Source organism: Rhododendron vialii, chromosome 11a (genome assembly GCF_030253575.1).
Source record: "Rhododendron vialii isolate Sample 1 chromosome 11a, ASM3025357v1".
Classification (NCBI taxonomy): Eukaryota; Viridiplantae; Streptophyta; class Magnoliopsida; order Ericales; family Ericaceae; genus Rhododendron; species Rhododendron vialii.
This window is the reverse complement of record NC_080567.1, coordinates 35,223,523-35,242,434: the sequence shown is the minus strand read 5'-3', so window position 1 is coordinate 35,242,434 and position 18,912 is coordinate 35,223,523. Positions and strand designations below refer to the sequence as shown.

Here is an 18,912-nt window from a genome sequence, read left to right as displayed (position 1 = left end):
AGCAGTAAGGGCTAACTGTAGTAAGCATGCCTGTCTGGCCCATGTGGCACTCTATGCATAGATACTTTCAATATTTTTGTTCATTTTATGTGTGTTTAAAAAAAAAAAAAAAAAGGGGTTTTGTTTTTAAAAAAAAAAAAAAAGAAGAAGAAAGGGAAAGGAATTATTTGCATGTCATTGTATAGAAAAAATTCAAAATTTATTTTATTTTTGGAATTTCAAAATCCTTTACTACGAATCTGTAGTAGAAACCCTTTGACAACTTCGCATGAACACTACTGCCGACGCCGTCCACGTTATCAACATGTTTACGCCAACCTCGAGGTCAACGCAACACAAAGTCCAATGAGATATCGAGTAACATGAAGGTCATGCAATTTCTGCAAGCGATTGTCACGTCGAATATTTTGACACCCAACCTTAAGCGTCGTAGTCCCCTCGAGAAAGTAGATAGATCAACGAATAAAATCATGATGTTGTCAGAGATTCGAAATCATCACCCAGCTATATACTATGCAAACTACATCCAATGAAGGCACCATCATAGTTCAAACAGATCATGAAGAGCTCAAGGTCATGAATATCTGAGAAAGCAGCAACCATTCTCTTGCAATGAGGTTCTATTTTTTTTAAAGGGGGATAGACGAGCTATTGACGAATATTCATCTAAGTCACCATTCTCATTCAATCGATTGTATCCTACTACCTTCAATCTCTCTTGGCTCTTCTTAAAATCACCTTCATTATGACTCTCCATTGTTAGAGCTGCAACTTCAACTAAAGCTCTAATCGTTGAACTCCTTGTCTTTTTCAAGTACCCAACTCTCGTGACATTTTCTTTTGTGAGTTGGGTATTCCTAAAGATCATTTTGTTCCCACCTTTCTTAATTTGACTTGAAGTCAACAATATACTCAATTATGAGTATAAACTTTCTGATCCATTGAATACTGCATGTTTGGAGCAATCCTCGTTTATTTATTTATTTATATATATATATATATATTTTTTTTTTACCAGCGCACTATCAGCTATCCACAACCTTCAATTCTTTTGATATCACAACAAGACGTGTCCGATCTTACAAAACTCTGATTCCGTAAACGTAGTTCAATTTTCAATATTGGAGTTGTCAAATTCTTGGACGAACATATCATTGCTATGCTTCATTTTCCTTGAGCTTTGTATCATGCCTTGAGCAAGTAAGATCCAATCATCATTCTATTAGTGACTTTTTCTATTTTTGGATTTGAGAGTCATTGTTTGCTCTTCATTCGTGCCCATTATTATTTTTCTTTCTTTTAAATTACTAGAGTTAGATGCTTGTTTTGGAAACGCATTTGATCAATGTGGTGCAAGATAAATATCTAGTTCGGTTTCATTGTTGGACCTGGTAATCCTTCAGAACTTATCGCGGTAGATCTATAATTCTTAAGAGAAACCGCTTGATTTATTCCATTGCAATGTTTTGAAGCCCAAGTACTTGTTTGTTTCACTCGCTTGTTAAATCTTTAATCAATACTATTAATTGCAATGATGGAACTTTTCAAGTCCAAGTCATTGAGTTACTTTGGTTAACTTAATCCTCATTGTTCTCATGTTCCAACTCCAACTCAAATCTAATTGAACCTCAATTCGTGGAAGAGGAACTATTCGTACTTTCTATTTGGTGCTATGACCTTTGGACATTTGGCTCATGTTGAAACCTTCTGAATTTTTTTTGTAATCTTCTCATTCCTTTTGGAGAAAAGTATCATCCACCATCTAAGAGGTAGGGAATCTTACAACAGACTTTACATCAACAAGATTATTCGATTGCACGAACTGTCGACATCTAGAGTTTCTGATTGAGACCCCCACTTCACCTCTAACTTTTGGGGAAGCCTGCAGAAAGCATTGGGAACAGATATCCGCCTGAGCACAGCTTTTCACCCTCAAACTAATGAACAATCTGAGAGGACGATTCAAACCTTGAAGGACATGCTTTAATTTTTGTGTTGGATTTTAAAAGAAGTAGGGAGAGACACCTACTGCTGGTGGAGTTTGCCAACAACAACAATTACCAAGCTAGCATCGGGATGGCCCCTTATGAAGCAATGTATGGACAACCATGTCGATCGCCCATCTATTGGACCAAGGTTAGAGAAGACGCTCTGCTTGGATCTGAGCTAGTTCGAGAAACTACTGAGAAGGTAAAGGTGAACAGGGAGTGACTTTTGATTGCGCAGAACAGACAAAAGGGTTATGCTGACAAGAAAGTAAGTCCTTTGACGTTTAATATGGGAGACCAAGTGTTCTTGAAAATCAAGCTGTGCCGTGGGATCATTCGAGTTGGCAAGAAAGGGAAATTATCGCCTCGCTACATTGGACCGTTCGAAATCTTGGCGCAAATTGGAGAAGTAGCATATCGCCTCGTTTTACCGCCAAAGTTCACAATGTCTTCGACGTTTCTATGCTACAGAAATATATGGCCCATTCCACCCATATGCTCGATTGGGAGAAAGTCACTTTGGACAGGGATACGATCTTTGAAGAGCAACTGGTGAAAATTCAAGAATCATGGAGGAAAAGTTACTCGAGGACAAACAATCAAATTAGTCAAGGTCCTATGGAGACACCGAGGATTGGAGGAATCAACTAGGGAACGAGAAGACACCATTTGTGCCAACTACTGACAATTGCATTCACCAGATAGTATGTTTTAATTTCGAGGACGAAATTATTTTAAGGGGGATAGATTGTAAAGACCCGGTATTTTTAATAAATTATTATTATTATCAAAGCAAAAATATTATTTTTCTCGTTAGTTTATTTAATTCGAAAAATTCTTTATGTCGTCACACCAAATTTTATTTCGTAATCGATTGTGCGCGCGCGCGTATTCGATGAGTAAATTTTCTAGTGTGTGCATGTGTTGCACCGAATTATTTTTCCAACCCAAACCCATTTTTCCTCCCTTTTTCCATTTCGTACTTTCGGCTGATGAGACAAAAAAAAAAAAAAAGAGAATAGAAGGAAAAAATATATATATATATATTTTCCCATTCTCCAATCAAAATTCGACAACTCATTTTTACCCAAAGGATATTACCCTCCCTCCAAAAAATCCAAAACCCATTATATTGCCTTCTTTTTCCAATTCTTGTTCCCAGGACACACACACACTCGGCAGAGAGAGAGAGAGAGAGAGAGAGCAGCGTGAGAGGAGAGAGGAGGCAGCCATACCTCCGACCGGCCGTCCCCACCACCGGAGCAGCATCACCTCCTGCCGCCATCACCACCAACCGAGCCCACCTCCAGCCGAGCTCCATCCGCCGATCCTCCAACCGGCGCCGCTCGTCCTCTCACCATCACCACCAAGCTCTCATCATCATCACCACCACCACCGATCAGCACCTCCCACCACCGAGCAACCCATCACCAGCCGGCCATCACTGCCACTGGAGCCATCTCCACTGCCGTGCTCACCATCACCACCGCCCGAGCTCCGAACCGCCGCCGTCTCTTTCCAAACCCCGTTTTGCCGGACAAAAGGTAGTTTGGAACTCACCTCCCTAAGTATATATCGCGTGTCTATATTGATTTTAGCTTTTCGATATAATGGTATTCGAATCCGACGTCGCCGGTCGAATCCGGCCGCACCCCCTGGTTTTTCCGACGTAACACAGCCACTGGATTTTTTTGAAATTTCTTGGATTAATTACAGTTCAATCCCCCGAGTTTATTAGCTTATAAATCCAACCCTTGAGTATTAAAGGCTAATACTATAAACCCTAAGTTAATTAGTTTTGGTTAAATCCTAATTTTTATTGTGATCATGAATTATTTTAGTACCGACAATAGTACTCCGCGACGATTAAGAATAAATGTAGACTTTAGTTTTGATAAAGAAAAGAGTAGATAAAGGAACCGCTTAAATTATTTTTCTCGCAAGATGAATTTTATCGCATGATTATTTTATGGCAATATTAGTTGTATCGCATGATTATTTTTATGGCATTATTAGTGGCATCGCATGATTATTTTTTTTTCCGGCATTGTTAGTTGTATCGCAAGATTATTTATGTGGCATGATTAATTCTATAGTGAAATAAATTTTATTGCTTGGTTGAACATTATTAGCATGTTAACCTGTATCATGACAATGTTGAATTTGTGAGGTGTGATTGTACTGATAGATTGGACAAATAGGTTCTCGAGGTTGGTTGCGATGTGCAGATTTAACATATTAGACATAAAAGTAGGTTTAATGGAAAATGGTTAATGTGAGAGGATGTGCTTTTGGATTCCGGGCAATCTTGGTTTGGAACCCGTGGTAATGTATTGTTGATGAATGATTGGTGGTGATCTGTTGAAAGTATGGATTTACGAACCCTGGGTACGGCATGGTGGTGGTCGGCTCTCGGATGTTGGGACGGGACATAAGGGTGGCATTGTGCTTGCGTCACAACCCGGGCTAGACGGCGCTTGAGCGTTGCCGGTAAGTTCAACCCGGGCTAGACGGCGCTTGAGCGTTGCCGGTGAAGTTTTATCCGAACTTATGGTTGCGGATGGGATACCTAGGTATATAACTTAGGTATCTTTCATCCGGATCTGGAAAAGGGGAGTCGGACCACACCAGTGTTTGTGCCAGAGGTTATGGATAGGAACGGATCTGTGGATAAGATCCGAGATTTCACTTAGGTTGAAGAATAGTAATAAAATGATTAATTGTTCTCTCTTTATGTTATGTCAATGCACTTCAATTATATTTTCTTGCTGCTTGTAAGTTATGGGTTCGGGTGAGTTTTGGCTGCTGAGCGTCATCGCTCATAGTACTATGTTGCCCTGGTAACTCGAACGCCAGGTACCGAAGATGGAACAGAAGTGTTCGTACGATTCGATCAAGTTCAACCCTAATGAGGAAGAAGCTGAAAACCATGGTTTCTGTACACATAGTCGCTCTGATTAATTTAAGTCGACTTTATTTTGGAAGCTTCTAAGTTTATTTGGAAATTGTAATATTTTGATTTATTTAAAACGATTGTAATATATTGACATATGCTTTTGAACTAGTGACGTAGTAAATTTATAAATTTCTTTTGTGGAAATAATCTTTTCATTATTTTTTTTATGCCTCCGAATTTTCGGGGCGTTACATTTCTCCATAATGATTTGCAGTCCATTGTATGTCCCCCAAAGTTCCGCTTCAAGGCTAGATGCGCAGTTAAGTTTTCCAAAGAATTCCAAAATCCTGTCGCCTTTAGCATCTCTGAACAGGCCTCCAAATCCAGCTTTCCCGTTTGATTCATACCAGCATCCATCAGTGTTAAGCTTGATTATACCTGCATGGGGAGGGCTCAAGATAGAAGTCTGAGTGGTGATGAGGTCATGTAGGCGATGGGTTTTAAAGGCTGAAACAATTTCATGAGCATAATCAAATATTGTCTTGGCACTAACAAGAACATCATTATCTAGATTATCAAAAAAAAGCTTTTTTTGTTTCGGTCTTTCCAGATTTGCCAAAGAGTGGTGGTGAAAAAGGTGTGCCATGGCAATGTAGAACTGCTGCTCACAGAAATATTCTACTTTTCAGTGATTAGTCTGGCTTGTTGTAAATGGTAACTAGTTACCAAATCTAGGATTTAGTTTATGGTTTTAATGGAATTACATATACTTAGTTACTAAAATTCCGGGAAGATCATTTTGTAGTTTTATTTTACGAATAAGTCCCTATAAAAATCATTGTTTTGGTGATAAGTAAATTAATTTTAAGGTTTTGAACCTCAGGAGAAGTAAGTGCTACCAATTACTATTACTGTAGTATTGTTTTTTGTACGTAGTAAATTTGATGGACTAATGAGAGCAATTTTGTTCGCATCACCCACTTAGTCACTTTGTCTAGATCTATGCATACCGAGGTTCACTTCAATGATCAGAACCGTTCAATAACTACGGCAACTACGGCATGGTTCTAAATTAATCTAGGCAACAATATTTTGGTTAACAAAAATAACCATGACTCTTCATATCCATCTACTTTTTACTTGAGGAAAAAGAGAAGAAGTGCCGCCATTTCCTTTTCTATTAGAGACAAATGCCATTTCTTTTTCTGTTAGAAACAAATGCTCAATACGGCAGCCAACAAAACGAGGGGGGGAACAGTGTTCAAAAGAAAACCGGTGCTCCCAAGTGGATTGTGCAGGGGTGTTGGCCGGGCACAATTTTACTATGTGTCCTATCAAGAAAAAAATCATCACTTGTTCACAAAAGAAGAAGAAAACCACCACTTTGAGCAAGATAGGATTGAATTCTATATTTTGTGTGAAGTATTAGAAATTGGAGTTTTTGTCAATTTTCACTTTTGTTATCTCACCTGAATTTTTGTATTTTTCTTTTCGCTTTTAGATGTTGAAAATTGAGACTCATGGATTTTTATTTAATTGTTTGCGATAGTATTATCCAATTGATATTTTTTCATATTACAAAGATATTGTTTTGTTTGTCACGGGTTTTTTTTTCTTGTTTTGTTTCGAAAACAAGTTACGGCTAACTAACAAAAAGTTATTTATTCTCTTAACTGACACAAAATTATTTATTCCCTTAACTAACAAAAAATTATTTAATCCCTCCCGCCATTTTTTTATATTTTTTATGTAACGTTAATAACCCAAAACCTGAGAACAATATGAAAGATGCATATCCCTCCCGCCATTGTTCTGTTTGTGCTAAAAAATTCTCCTACGTATTTTTTTTTATAAAAAAAATGAGAGTATTATTGTCATTACAAAAAGGTATTATAAACATTTATGACTAGTATAGAGAATAGAGGTAGAAAATGATGTTTGTTGAGTCCAACAAACACAACTCATCAATATGAGTATATTAATTGCACTTAACATAACGCCCCAGGGGCACCTATTAGTGGGACGTGAGTGATTTTCTTTACTTGTTACGAGATGATGATAGTCAGGAGAACATGAGATGACAAGCTAATCAAACTGCCAAAAATATGGGGGTTGGGCCATTTACCACGTACGGTCACACTTGGATTTCACCCAATTCTCTTCCTCTTAATTTGACCAATCATTCTACAGTCACAAATATTTACACAAATTTATTCACATTCACGTTGGGACTATTCACACATACTACACCTCTAATATGTATGAGACTCATCAAAAAATGTGAGTATGTATGTAAAGTGTGTGTGTGTGGTTATATAATAATTGCAATTTGACACAACCAGACCACAATTAAATGCGAACAATATGACAAGATTATTAAAATCGTGATTTCCAAAGATGGTGTCAGATAATAAAATTATGATCTGTAACGCTTTCATTTAAAAGTGAGATTTAAATGCGAGACAACGACCACCTTGTTAGTGGCGTGACAAAATCGTGGCAAAGTAAAGTGGCCTAATATGTTAAGTGGACCCCAAAAACCATAATTGCTCGGGGTGGTAGGTTTCCTTTACTTTTGAAAAAAAAACTTTTTCACATTGTTTTTCTCGAATTTATGAATATTTGTTCTGCAGTCAACATTCAAAAATCTCTGTTCGACATTGGATCAATTATAATATTCCGTTGCAATTAGGCAATAAGATGTGTTTGGAAATTGTGGACTGTAAACTGTAATATAAATCTTAAATGCACACCAAAAAAGGGTGGATTGCAATAATCAAAGTTTTTATTTGTCCATTTGACTCAAATGATGCAGTTCTTTTCATTTTACTTTCTTTTCTTTTTTCGAATGTTAGATTTGACTTTTTTTGGATACAATGGATGAACGGATTATTGGAAATGATAGAGAAGGTGGTTATTAACTTATTACTCAATACACGAACAACCTGATTTTTTTGCAGGATAGTGTTTTTAACGAGCTCTAAAAAATGAACTGTTTTGATCATCAAAGTACTCCTAGAAAGTACTCCTAGAAAGGATGCCAAATAGCCTCGACAACGTGGCGTCTTCCCTTTCAGTGGAACGGGATTCATCCACTGACTTTTAAGGTTTCCCAGCAGAAGAATTGGGGACCTTTTGAGGTGATATTCGGTACATAACACGGCATCAACGATCCCAGTCTCGCTGAGCAAAAACAATAAACGATCTCAGTCTTGTTCACTAATATAATCAGACAAATCACAAAGAAAACAACCAGTTAATCTCCCAACAAACAAACAAGAATTCTGTATAAAATATATAATCACAAGGGACTTTGAAAATATGGATCGACAGAGAGCAATATGCATTCACATTTGTTGGTCAGAATACAATGGTTCAAGCACAGATCTCAAATTTCATGGACTTGACATAGCAGCATGCATATTGGATGCCACAAACTGTTGGGAAATTGAATGGATTGGGGGCCCTTTACTTCCCATATTCATGGTGGGCATTACCTCTATTCATTGTGGGGGTTATTCCTCTATTCATTGTGGGGGGTTTTTCCCATTCATTCTGTCATTTACTTCACGAATTGAAGGCCAGGCAGCGTTACAAGGGTCAAGTTCTGCCTATATAAGGAGCATTTCACAGCATAGTTCAACACCAATTCACACGAGTCTACTAGCATTCTGATGTAGTGTGAGAGAGAGAAAGACGCTGAGTTAGTTCGCCAAGACGTTCTTCGGTGGTGTTCCGACGTTCGTGGTCTGAGCCGGATCAATCCTGGGAGACAGACGCCGAGTAAAGTCAACACCCTCCGGTAGGCGGTGAATCTGTTTTAAGGATACTGCGTGAAACACGGGTTTCGGTTCACAACTATATTACATATTCGGTTTGCAATTTCTGTATCTATTTTCATTCCGTTGTAATTCCGTTTCTGTAATTGTAACAGAATTCATATTCTTGATTCCCGATTGTAAACATTTTTTGTAACACAAACAATATCTCAGGTTCCTAACGTTGAAGCGCCCAAGTTGTTTTCTTCTTTTTCCATCACAACTACTGTCTCGGACAAAAATCACATGTAGTAATAGTGAAGAAGCATACCCACCACGGATGGATACAGTGCAGTTGATTCTCAAAAGGATCTTCCTGGGGAAACAATACATACCAAACACTTCTAATGCATCTCTCATCAGCCCTATGAACTACCTACGGAATTTGCCAACTTCATTTCCTTCACCAATCCATCCAATGTACGACAAATGGTATCAGCCTGTGGATGTGATTGGGAGCCCACAAGAAATTCGTGCACAATCCCGTTGACACTGATCCAACTACACCCTGGCTGCTTCTTCATGCCCTTTTCCCGCATAAACCACCGCACCCCTGAGACATCCACCCATCGACAATCAGCTGCAAACAGATTTGACAACATTACATAGCCTGCACAATTTTGAGGGTCCAACTTGACAAGCATTTTGGAAATATATAGAGCCAACTCTGATCGATTGTGGAGCAAGCAACCCCCAAGCAAAGCCCCCCACACGATATCATTAGGCTCAAAAGGCATGGAGTTAACAACTTCGAGCGCTTCTTCAACAAGACCCATCCGTGCAAGGATATCTATATAGCAAGCATAATGTTCTAATTTAGGGGGGACAGAAAAGCCTTGGCTCATTTCCAAGAAAATCTGACGGCCATTCTCCAGTAAGCCTGAGTGACAGCATGCGCAAAGAACGCCAATGAAGGTTCCTGCATCAGGACGCAAACCGAAATCTTTAACTTTGGAGAAAAGCCTTAATGCATCCTCTCCTTTACCATTTGATGCAAGACCCATTATCATAGCATTGATCGAGACAACATCTTTCGTTAACATCTGGTCGAAAACCTCTCTCGCCTTTACCAAATTCCCACATTTAGAATACATGTCTATCAAACCAGTGGCTACTTTTGTGTTACGAGCAAGAATACCTTTCCTCCCTTCAGCCTTTAAGTAATCGTGAACCCACATTCCACGGTCTAAATCTCCAATTTGAGCACAAGATGAAAGCACACTAACCACAGTAATATGGTTGGGTCTACAATAATGACACTCCATCATCAGGCCAAAAAGACTCAAAGCCTCAGAAGGAGAACCATTTTGGACATAAGCATTCAATATAGCATTCCAAGGAACCACACTTCTTTTACTAGTGTCGGCAATCTGGTCAAATCTTTCTCTGCTTTTGTCCATCTTCCCCCATTTCCCATACAAATAAACAAGAACGGTATTAACCCAGTCATTAGTCAAATTATTATAACGAAGACCATCAATAAGTTCGGATAAGACTCTAATCCAATTCTCAATTTCTACAATCTCAAGATTCGAACAAACGGACAAAAGACCAACCATAGTATCATCTTCTGGCCTCAGGCCCTCCTGAACCATCGATAAAATAAGCTTTAGAACTTCCTCGTGCTGAGCTGACCGGGCATACCCAGTTATCAAAGATGTCCAACAAACCATAATCCTCTCAGGCATTTCATCAAACACCTTACGCGCCGACACCAAATCTTTTACACCCCTTGCATAAACACTAACTAGACCATTGCAAACGAAACAATCACGCGCCAAACCGCATTTCACAACATGGTTATGAATCTGTCCTACACAAAGGGCATCACAAACCGGAAAACAGGCCTTAAAGAGGAACGAAAACGTCAGCCCATTGGGCGAGACCGACCGCGATTTTAATGTTCTGAAGACAAAGAAAGCATCGGAGCAAAAACCCTCTTCAGCCAAGACCCTGATGACTGCATTGGAAGGGTATATGTTGGGCGACTGTAATTGGTGGAATACTTTTAGAGCGGACTGCGATGGGTAGTGGCCGATGAGACGGGTGGCTATGAGGTTGTCTTGCTCTGCGCCCACGAGAATTATGTGGGCGTGGATTCGGAGGAGATGAGAGTGAGGAATGCGGCCTTGTAAGAGGTTGGAGAGGTTGGTGAAACTGTGAGGGGTTGAATTGGAAGGAAGAGAGTGGAAGTGGAAAGAAAGGTGGTGTTTGGACCTTAGGAGGAGAGGTAGAGGGTGGGGAAATAAAGAAAGCATTGTTGGAAGTGGTGTTTTGAGAGAAAGAAGTGATCATTTTCAAGAGACTCCCGTGGAAAGAAAGCGTTTTGAACAGCTCAGTTTTATTGGGGTTTGAGGGATTATTTTGTACTAAAAAATTACCCACCGAACACTGAAAATTTTCTTGGCGTAGCCAATGAGTGAGGCCATCAGGCTAAATACGTTTTCTCTAGCCATGTGCAGAGTAGTTATTTTGGCGAAAAGAATTACTCTATAAGTACAAACTCACTTTAAATTCTCGTTTTACACTATACTCTCTTTCGTAAATTTTAGTACACGCTCGTGCTCACACAAGTGCGTTACGTGACTAAGGATATGACATCCAAACAGAGAAATGACGCAGCGGAATTCACGAAGAGATTAATTTGCGTACTAATCCAAACGAGATAAACAACTCGTCGCAACGAGCAAATCTTGCGCACAAGAAAGAAAGAGAAAATCTCTGCAATATTATTAATCAAAAGCTGCATAAACCCTAAGTTACAAGCCTTTATATAGGCCGAAACTCTAGAAATCCTAAAAATAAACTTGGAAATTAAAAAGTCCCAGAATTTGGGGCTTTTCCTAAAATTGAAAACGAGAAAGAAAAACAAGACTTTCCCAAAAAGAATCAACTTAAAAGGAATTACGATCTAAGAGTTATTAACGAAACAAATCTTTCCTAAAACGGCAAAATAACGAAATAGAAAGCCTAAACGAATGAATCGGGCCAAAAAACACCATTCATCATCAACCTTTAGGGTTATGAGTATCGACTGGAGCGCGAAAATAAGTCAGCCCACCAAGTTTGGGCCTATTCTGAGCTCGTCCGAATTTAGCCGATTTGGATAATCTGAAATTAAACACCGTTTTCGGGGCTTGGCTCGGTCCAGCTGATCATGGAATTGGGCCTCCACGTGTTCTACATCAAGAAACATGCTAGCAGAACCAAACCACATTATTCTGCCATGCAAATGACGGTCAATCTTTTTGAATTGAATGATTTGCTAGGTCAGAATTGAGAAGAAACGTACAAAAGGACATTTGGTTCTGTGGCTCTTTCCCCTTTCACATCATACCCTTGCAATTCATATATATGGGCTGTAAGAGCAATTATATTTTCAGGTACCTCTATGTTTTTTCCCCACAATCAATTGCTAAGTACCCCATTCTTACCTTTATGGCTCGGTACTTCATTCTCCTTCCCTGATTGTAAACAACTCACTCTCATTGCAAGTTTGAAGCCTGCGGACGATGCTTCCTTGTGTCTTGGAACCCCTAGCTTGGTTGTGACTCACTACCCCTTGAGTGGGCAATATAACCTACGAGTGATTGGTCCCTCACGAAGCTGCACACATCTAGAATTTCTATGGTCACGTCCAGACCCTGGAGGTTTCTATATTCGCCCACCTCTATCATTTTTCTTAGTAAAACAAAAAACGACATATCATTATTACTTTCCTGCTCTCCTAAATTATTTCTTTCGGATGAACTGGAGTAGCAGCTTTAAATCCTCGCTCCCGTACCCATTGCATCCTCCTGCCATGCATGTTCTATATATTCTGACTCTCTGAGGGTCATCTCTATCCAAAAATGGAATTCGATAACAGACCTGCCCTTGAAAGGGAAACCGAACTGTTTGAGAACTTGAGTTATGAGAGAGAGAGAGAGAGAGCAGCTATCAAGCAAGCAACTTATTTTCGCGCATTATTTCTTTATATTTTTTTTCTTTAAGGAATCCAAATTTAGTTGAAGGAATGCCAAATAATGTGCAATGCACACTTTACCGGATTTAGAGAATGAACATTCAAACAGCTAGAGAAAAAGGCGCCTAGAATAATCTCATAACCTTTCACTAGCTTCGCTATTTTCTACATTGCTTGGAAGAGAGAGAAGTCCTGTAAGCTCCACGCGGTACTCAAGGCCTCTCAGGTAGTGTCCCAACAGCATACACCTTAACAAAAAAACAAAAAGACAAGAAACATACAAACCATGAGGAAAGGAGATGATGATTTGAAAAGAATCCAAGATATAAGTAAATCATCTGGCTTCAGATTTTGGAATACTATAGGAATCAAGACAAAGATGAAACACATAGAAGTGCAGTGTATAATCAGAAAGAGAAGTTTGGATGAAAGGAAATTGGATGCTAGAGGAAGTCAGCCATGTAGTAAAGATGGTAGCAAAGATCTGGGTCCCTTGTGCACGAATAAATCTCAGACAAGAAGTTAGCAGTTCAGTATCTCCAGGTTTGGCCAACGTAAACCTAATTTGAAAAATGAAATAAAGGGACCCAGAACCTTGGAAGTTCATATCCATGATCCGTGAGCTAGCATTAGGCTGCATGCGTGTATTTCCGATTTTTTTTTTTACTACTGGCTAAGAAAACACAGGAAGTGGAGTGCAACTAACCAAAACAGAAGACGAGCAAGATAGTCTCGGGTCAATGAAATAAGGGGCTGGTATTGAAGTGCTGCATTCTCCACAAGATCAATGCAATCTTCATCAGTACCAATGTTTCCAATTCCGGTTGAGATGTTTTCTGATGGAGGTGCCTTGGAATGCATCTTGGGAGAAAGAGTTGCAAGTAGACCATGTACTATGGAGTGGATCGCTTCCTTCAACTCAGGGCATGTTGGTTCTGATAACTCGGCGACCTGTCCATAAAAATCACCTGTATCAGGAATATGGTAAAATACCAGGGAGTTGCAGCAGTTTTCACTAAACAAAACAACAAAAATACAGAAGGAGATGATTGTAGAATATGGTTGCATAAAATCAGTGCAGTAATACGGATTCAATAAAGAAGGTTGATGACAAGTATATATGGTATGAAAGCAAACATGCATGGACACGAATTAGAAGATATAAGTAGTATGGGATGGGCTGGGCTGGCAAAATCACATGCTTCAAGTGGCAGTGTTAATGACATGAAAGTGTTGGATTCATAGACTAACAACATCAATACTACAACAGTACCTCCAAAACATTGTTGATATGAGGTCCTCAATAGGTTTCCCAACACTACACAAATCACTTCGTAGCAGAATAAAGCTACCATTAAAACTCAGATTATTGCCAATCTTAATGGCAGAACAGCAACAATCGATGCTTGGACATAGCACTGCAAATTTAGCAATCACAACAGATAATGCAAACTTGTTTTGAAAAACCCCTCCTAAACAGGCACGAGACCAGCTTCAGAGTGGTCTATAGGTATGCTAACCTTTTCTGGCTCAAGTGATCTCAAGTAGTCCAGCAAATCATTCTTTTCCTCCCCAACAAACTGTTGCATTTGAAGAGCTGCACTTTTCCTCTTGACTTCATGAAGCTCCTACTTAGAGACAACAAAAAGAACAAAAAAATATAATGGACTACAGCTAAGGTGCAGGGCAGAAAAAACAAATAAAATAAAACATTGATATTAAACATTTCTGGTATTGCTATACTGCCATCCAAAATAGGCCAGATGATATATTCCTATGGAATTACAGGGTAAGGCAAGTTGGATACTTCAATCAAGGTAACGTGTTCACCTTTTTCACAGAAGACAAACGAGATTGCAAATTCCGAATATACTGTTGAGCTGCAGGAGTGATTTCCCCAAGACCTTCAACACCAATATTTTCAGATTTCTCATCTTTTCTAGATAATTCAACTCTTCTCTTATCGTCCAGCAACATTGTTGGCCCTTCAGGTTTTGAATCTTCTGGTTTTAGTGTTTCAGTACCTCCTTCATATATATCAAGGTTCCTTTCAAGGCAAAGTCTATACTCAGCATTACGTAATGTATACCTGGAATACAGCAGGAACACCACTCAAAAAATCTCTTCTAGGCATCCACCCATAAAGAATTGAAAATTAAAAAGTAAAAGAAAATGTATTAACTAATAAGGTATCTCTCTATCATATCCAAGAATCAGTTGATTAGTTCATGTTCCGAGTTTAAGCATAAATTTTCTATTGTAAACTTTATTCATCTCAGAAGAAAAGACGCAGAATATGAGCATTTTGAAGTGATACCAAAGAGAGATACAAAATTCAGAATCCTACTAGTACGATTCACATCTGAATCAACTGCTATATAGGCAAATCTCTTTTTGATATATTCATCCTAATGCCAGAAAAAAAAAAAGATTATAACGGCACGATACACAGTCGCAATTTAATGTACCCCGTCATCATTGAAGAAACCAATAACTTGGAGAGAGGTTCCCATACAGCCTCAATTGAAACTTGAAATTGGTCAGATGGAAGTAAACCCAACATGCCCGAAATAGTCCTCTTCATAGCATCTATAGTCATGAGTGGAACATCTTTTTGAATTAGGCTCGCATCCAGAGGCTCTATCTCTTGTATCACATTCAAGAGAACTGATTTCTGAAAAACAAACAGTGTTAATGCCAGAGGACACCACAAAGGTGAAAAATAAGTCATATTATTTCTTTTGCTCGATGACTACCGAGATTTACAGAACAATGAAGAACAATTCTAATGTAAAAAGCCAGTTTTTGAGATAAAAACAGTTGGTGGAGGGAAGAAATGCCTATATAAGCTGCCTCAGTGTGGAGAACAAAACAAAATTCTACTTCTCGCTTCAACAAGGCGATGGTATTAGTTATGTCAAGAGATTTTGGGGTAAACATGGGTAGTCCCACCCTTGATGCCAATTGCCAGGTGTTATCTTGCAGTTGATCACTTCCAAATACCCTCTATCCCTCAACCCCAAGGGGTTGAATTGGTGGTCAAGGCTTGGGACTTATGGGTCTGCTCCCCTCTAATGTCTCAAGTTTGAAACCTCCTAGGTGCTATCAACACTAATGGGGCAGCCCATACGGGACATTTCCCTGGTTTTAATCGACTCCCAGCTAGTGGACGGTAGGATTGGGTCCTAGAGATTAGTTGAGATGCATGTAAACTGGTCCGGACATCCTGAGTTAGAAAAACAAAAACAAAAAAACATCCTCTCTCCCTCTCTCAAATGGGAAATAGCCACCAATAAACTATGTCAGTGTTTCAACGTGACCAACCATCCAACATGGTGAGCATGTTATCACAAAGCTGATGCTGTATCCAGTGACAAACGTGGAAGTAGAAAGTCACCATTGATAATTTGCTCAAGCGCACTGAAGATCAAACAATACAATCACGCAGGGATACTACAACAATGGAAACCACTACAAGGGAAAGATGAAGGCCATAGGATTCCAATCAGTGAGGTTTGCGGTGCGCCAAGGTGCAGTTGTATAATATGGTTGACTGATCAAAGGGGCATTTTCAACCCTTCAGAACTGGTTTTCTCCCATTACAGAACCGTCAATCAAAATCCCTCTCTTCAAAAATAACTTCCAACCATCCATGAGGTTTAGAAATCATAATCGGTCACTTAGTACTTAATTATGCACTAAACTGTTAAAATCGAGGCAGATATTTCACTATTTGAGACAAAATAATCGCATTTTTTATTCTATAAGCTTCCAAGTTCCAAGGTAGTACCCAAGTCCAATTTCGAAATTAAAGCTACGAGAGCTAACCTTTGAGCGTGGATTTTCGTTTTTGGAGGAGAGATCGTCGAAAGAAGCCGCTGACGAAGCTAGAACGACTGTTCTTAGGAATCGAATCTGTCTAGGGCTTTTCGAAGGTAGCCGGGGAAGGAAAGCTAAGGAAGGAGGATAAGGAGGGTGTGGAGAGGGCAGAGGAAGAGGATAGAACCAGAGGGAGGAGGAGAGGGTAGCCATTAACGACGGCCACTCACTCGCCTCGGCTCTCTCTCTCTCTCTCTCTCTCTCTGACTCTCTCTCCGCCACCGGTTACCGGTGGCCCCGCCAGCGCCAAAACTTCAACTGCTTTAAGGCTCTGTTTGCAAGGAAAAAGAAAAGAAAAATTAAAAAAATTCCCTTTTATTGTTTGGTTGGAAAAACAAAAGAGAAAAAAAAAAAAATTCAAGTTCAATGAAAAAGTAAAATTTCCCTCTTATTTTCCTCTCATTTCCCTTCTCTTTGCTTTTCCTTTCATTTCATTTCCTTAAGCTCCAAACAGAGTAACGGCTAGTTTGTTTTAATTCCCCCTTCTTCTTTTTTTAGTAAAAAGAGAGAGAGAGAGCGCGCTAATTTTGCCTTTTCTCCTAAACTAATTTTATTTTGTCTACTTCATCCCTAATTTCTATAAATAACAATTTTGTGGCCTCAACTTTTTTATTGCAATCTATTTTTGTCCAAAATCATATGAAATTGGACAAAATTTTACCTAGATATGAGACGAAATATATTGCAATCAGAAAGTTGAGGGGAAAAAATTATTGTTTACATAGTTTAGGAACGAAGTAGATAAAATGTGAATAGCTTAGAGAATAAAAGCAAAATTAACTCAAAAAAAAATAGAAAACATAGTAGGAGTATTGTTTTTCACTCTTTCTAGAGAAATTCAGATTAAATGCCAATGTAAAGCTTCACAAGTACCGAAGGGGAAAAAGTACAATTACGAAAATAAGATGCCCAGAAAATAAGAAGTAAAAGAGAGATATATTTGTTGGGGAAATGATTTTGCCACTTCCTTTTTTGTTGATGCCGCTTCCCTGTAAGTGTATTTTTGCATCAAAAATATAATTGCAGGAGAGAGGCGTTAACAAAAAAGAGAATAACAAAATCAGCATTCTATTTGTCGTTTATAACTTTACATGTTAGTTTCCCTTTCAAATCGGATTTGAAAAACAAGACACCAAACACAAGTTTGGCCATCACATCATGACAACAATGACTCATGGTTGCATCCAAATTATTTTCTACCCAAGTGCAAGTAAGCGTTTGTCGGCCTATTTCTATTGACCGAATCCTTATTCCCTTTCTACTCATAAGCTACTATGGAAGCGAATTGGGACTGTGCGTCCCTCGGACCAGGGCACTGAATCTGCAGAAAACTAAGCCAGAATTTTTTCTCCTTCTAAATTTTTAGCCTCTTCCTTTTTTCAAGATTAAAAAAAAAAAAACCTATATCTCCATTTGAAATTTAATAATCAAATTTCTAATGTCATATTCTCCAGTACCGATTCTCAGCAGAGGTACACAAGATCCAAAATGTTATTCAAAAATAGGAGCCCATATCTGATGTATTTTTATCCACTCAGTGAGCCTACAAAATTATACCCAGGCCCAAGAGCAACCAGAAAAGCCCTCAAATAAGAGAGTCTGCACTCGTTAAATAAAAAAAGGGAAAATGAGGGTCGAGGACGTGTTTTGATAATTAATACCCATTAATAACATTTTCAGCATTAACATGTCATTGGCGGGTATTAATTATCAAAACACGTCATTGGCCGTCATTTTCCCATAAAAAAACAAAGAGAGAGCTGGAAAAGCCCAAATCAGGAAAAAAAAACACTTGTAAACTTTTATAATGAACGGATACGTTCAAAAAAAAAAGGGACAAAGTCCGCTTATACCTACTTTTTGTGGTTTGGGCTATGTGCGGATACAGCTCTTTGTGTTTAATTTTGTGCATCTGGCACCCTCTTTACTTTGTGAAAACGTGCAGATGCACACACTAAGAAAAAAAATTCAAAACCCACTAACAAAAATGATGAAAAGTCCAATATGCCCTCACCTTTTTCCTTGATTAATCTAACCAATCCAACTTTCGTGCCAAAATTCAAACCCGAACAGTTGATATTATAGAGTTTGACGAGTACAACATCCATACTAAAGTTCAATTTGAGCGAAAAATGGAAACCTCGTGGTTGAAGAGAGGTCCCCACACAAGTTGGCCTGGGGACCACGTTTCATTACCCCAAAAAAAATTCTTAAATTTAAATTTACGTTTTAACAAGAATAAGATCACTAAGTTAATGATACATGATCGACATGATTTTTTATAGCGATGCACTATTCTTTGGTTAATACATTATGATTGGATGAGATTAGATTTTGATTAGATTCAAGAGGCGTGTGAAATACAAC

The 18,912-nt window shown here is 38.8% G+C and overlaps 3 protein-coding genes across 3 annotated transcripts; 1 reads left to right on the top strand and 2 right to left on the bottom strand.

Annotated features, from left to right (window-relative positions):
- Window positions 1-2,076: 2,076 nt before the first annotated feature.
- On the top strand, window positions 2,077-5,073 carry LOC131307161 (uncharacterized). Its single transcript, XM_058333570.1, has 4 exons — window positions 2,077-2,190; window positions 2,308-2,540; window positions 3,082-3,532; window positions 4,845-5,073. The coding sequence occupies exons 1-4, from the start codon at window positions 2,077-2,079 to the stop codon at window positions 4,947-4,949; spliced, it is 903 nt and encodes a 300-aa protein (XP_058189553.1). The 3' UTR covers window positions 4,950-5,073.
- Window positions 5,074-8,140: 3,067 nt separating this feature from the next.
- On the bottom strand, window positions 8,141-11,009 carry LOC131307639 (putative pentatricopeptide repeat-containing protein At3g08820). The gene has a single exon (XM_058334260.1). The coding sequence runs from the start codon at window positions 10,958-10,960 to the stop codon at window positions 9,068-9,070; it is 1,893 nt and encodes a 630-aa protein (XP_058190243.1). The 5' UTR covers window positions 10,961-11,009; the 3' UTR covers window positions 8,141-9,067.
- Window positions 11,010-12,639: 1,630 nt separating this feature from the next.
- LOC131308208 (uncharacterized) lies at window positions 12,640-16,844 on the bottom strand. The gene is made up of 6 exons (XM_058335061.1): window positions 16,495-16,844; window positions 15,135-15,340; window positions 14,497-14,755; window positions 14,187-14,294; window positions 13,373-13,617; window positions 12,640-12,914 (listed from the first exon to the last, which is right to left on the bottom strand). The coding sequence occupies exons 1-6, from the start codon at window positions 16,696-16,698 to the stop codon at window positions 12,803-12,805; spliced, it is 1,134 nt and encodes a 377-aa protein (XP_058191044.1). The 5' UTR covers window positions 16,699-16,844; the 3' UTR covers window positions 12,640-12,802.
- Between the last annotated feature and the right edge of the window lie 2,068 nt (window positions 16,845-18,912).

Coding starts and splice junctions, on each gene's coding strand:
- LOC131307161 (XM_058333570.1), top strand. CDS start 2,077: ATGGCCCCTTATGAAGCAATGTATGGACAACCATGTCGATCGCCCATC. Junction 2,191..2,307: donor TTCGAGAAACTACTGAGAAG/GTAAAGGTGAAC, acceptor TTGAAAATCAAG/CTGTGCCGTGGGATCATTCG. Junction 3,533..4,844: donor CCCGTTTTGCCGGACAAAAG/GTAGTTTGGAAC, acceptor CTCGAACGCCAG/GTACCGAAGATGGAACAGAA.
- LOC131307639 (XM_058334260.1), bottom strand. CDS start 10,960: ATGCTTTCTTTATTTCCCCACCCTCTACCTCTCCTCCTAAGGTCCAAA.
- LOC131308208 (XM_058335061.1), bottom strand. CDS start 16,698: ATGGCTACCCTCTCCTCCTCCCTCTGGTTCTATCCTCTTCCTCTGCCC. Junction 14,295..14,496: donor GTTTGTCTTCTGTGAAAAAG/GTGAACACGTTA, acceptor GTCTCTAAGTAG/GAGCTTCATGAAGTCAAGAG. Junction 12,915..13,372: donor CTTGCTCGTCTTCTGTTTTG/GTTAGTTGCACT, acceptor TTTTTTGTTAAG/GTGTATGCTGTTGGGACACT.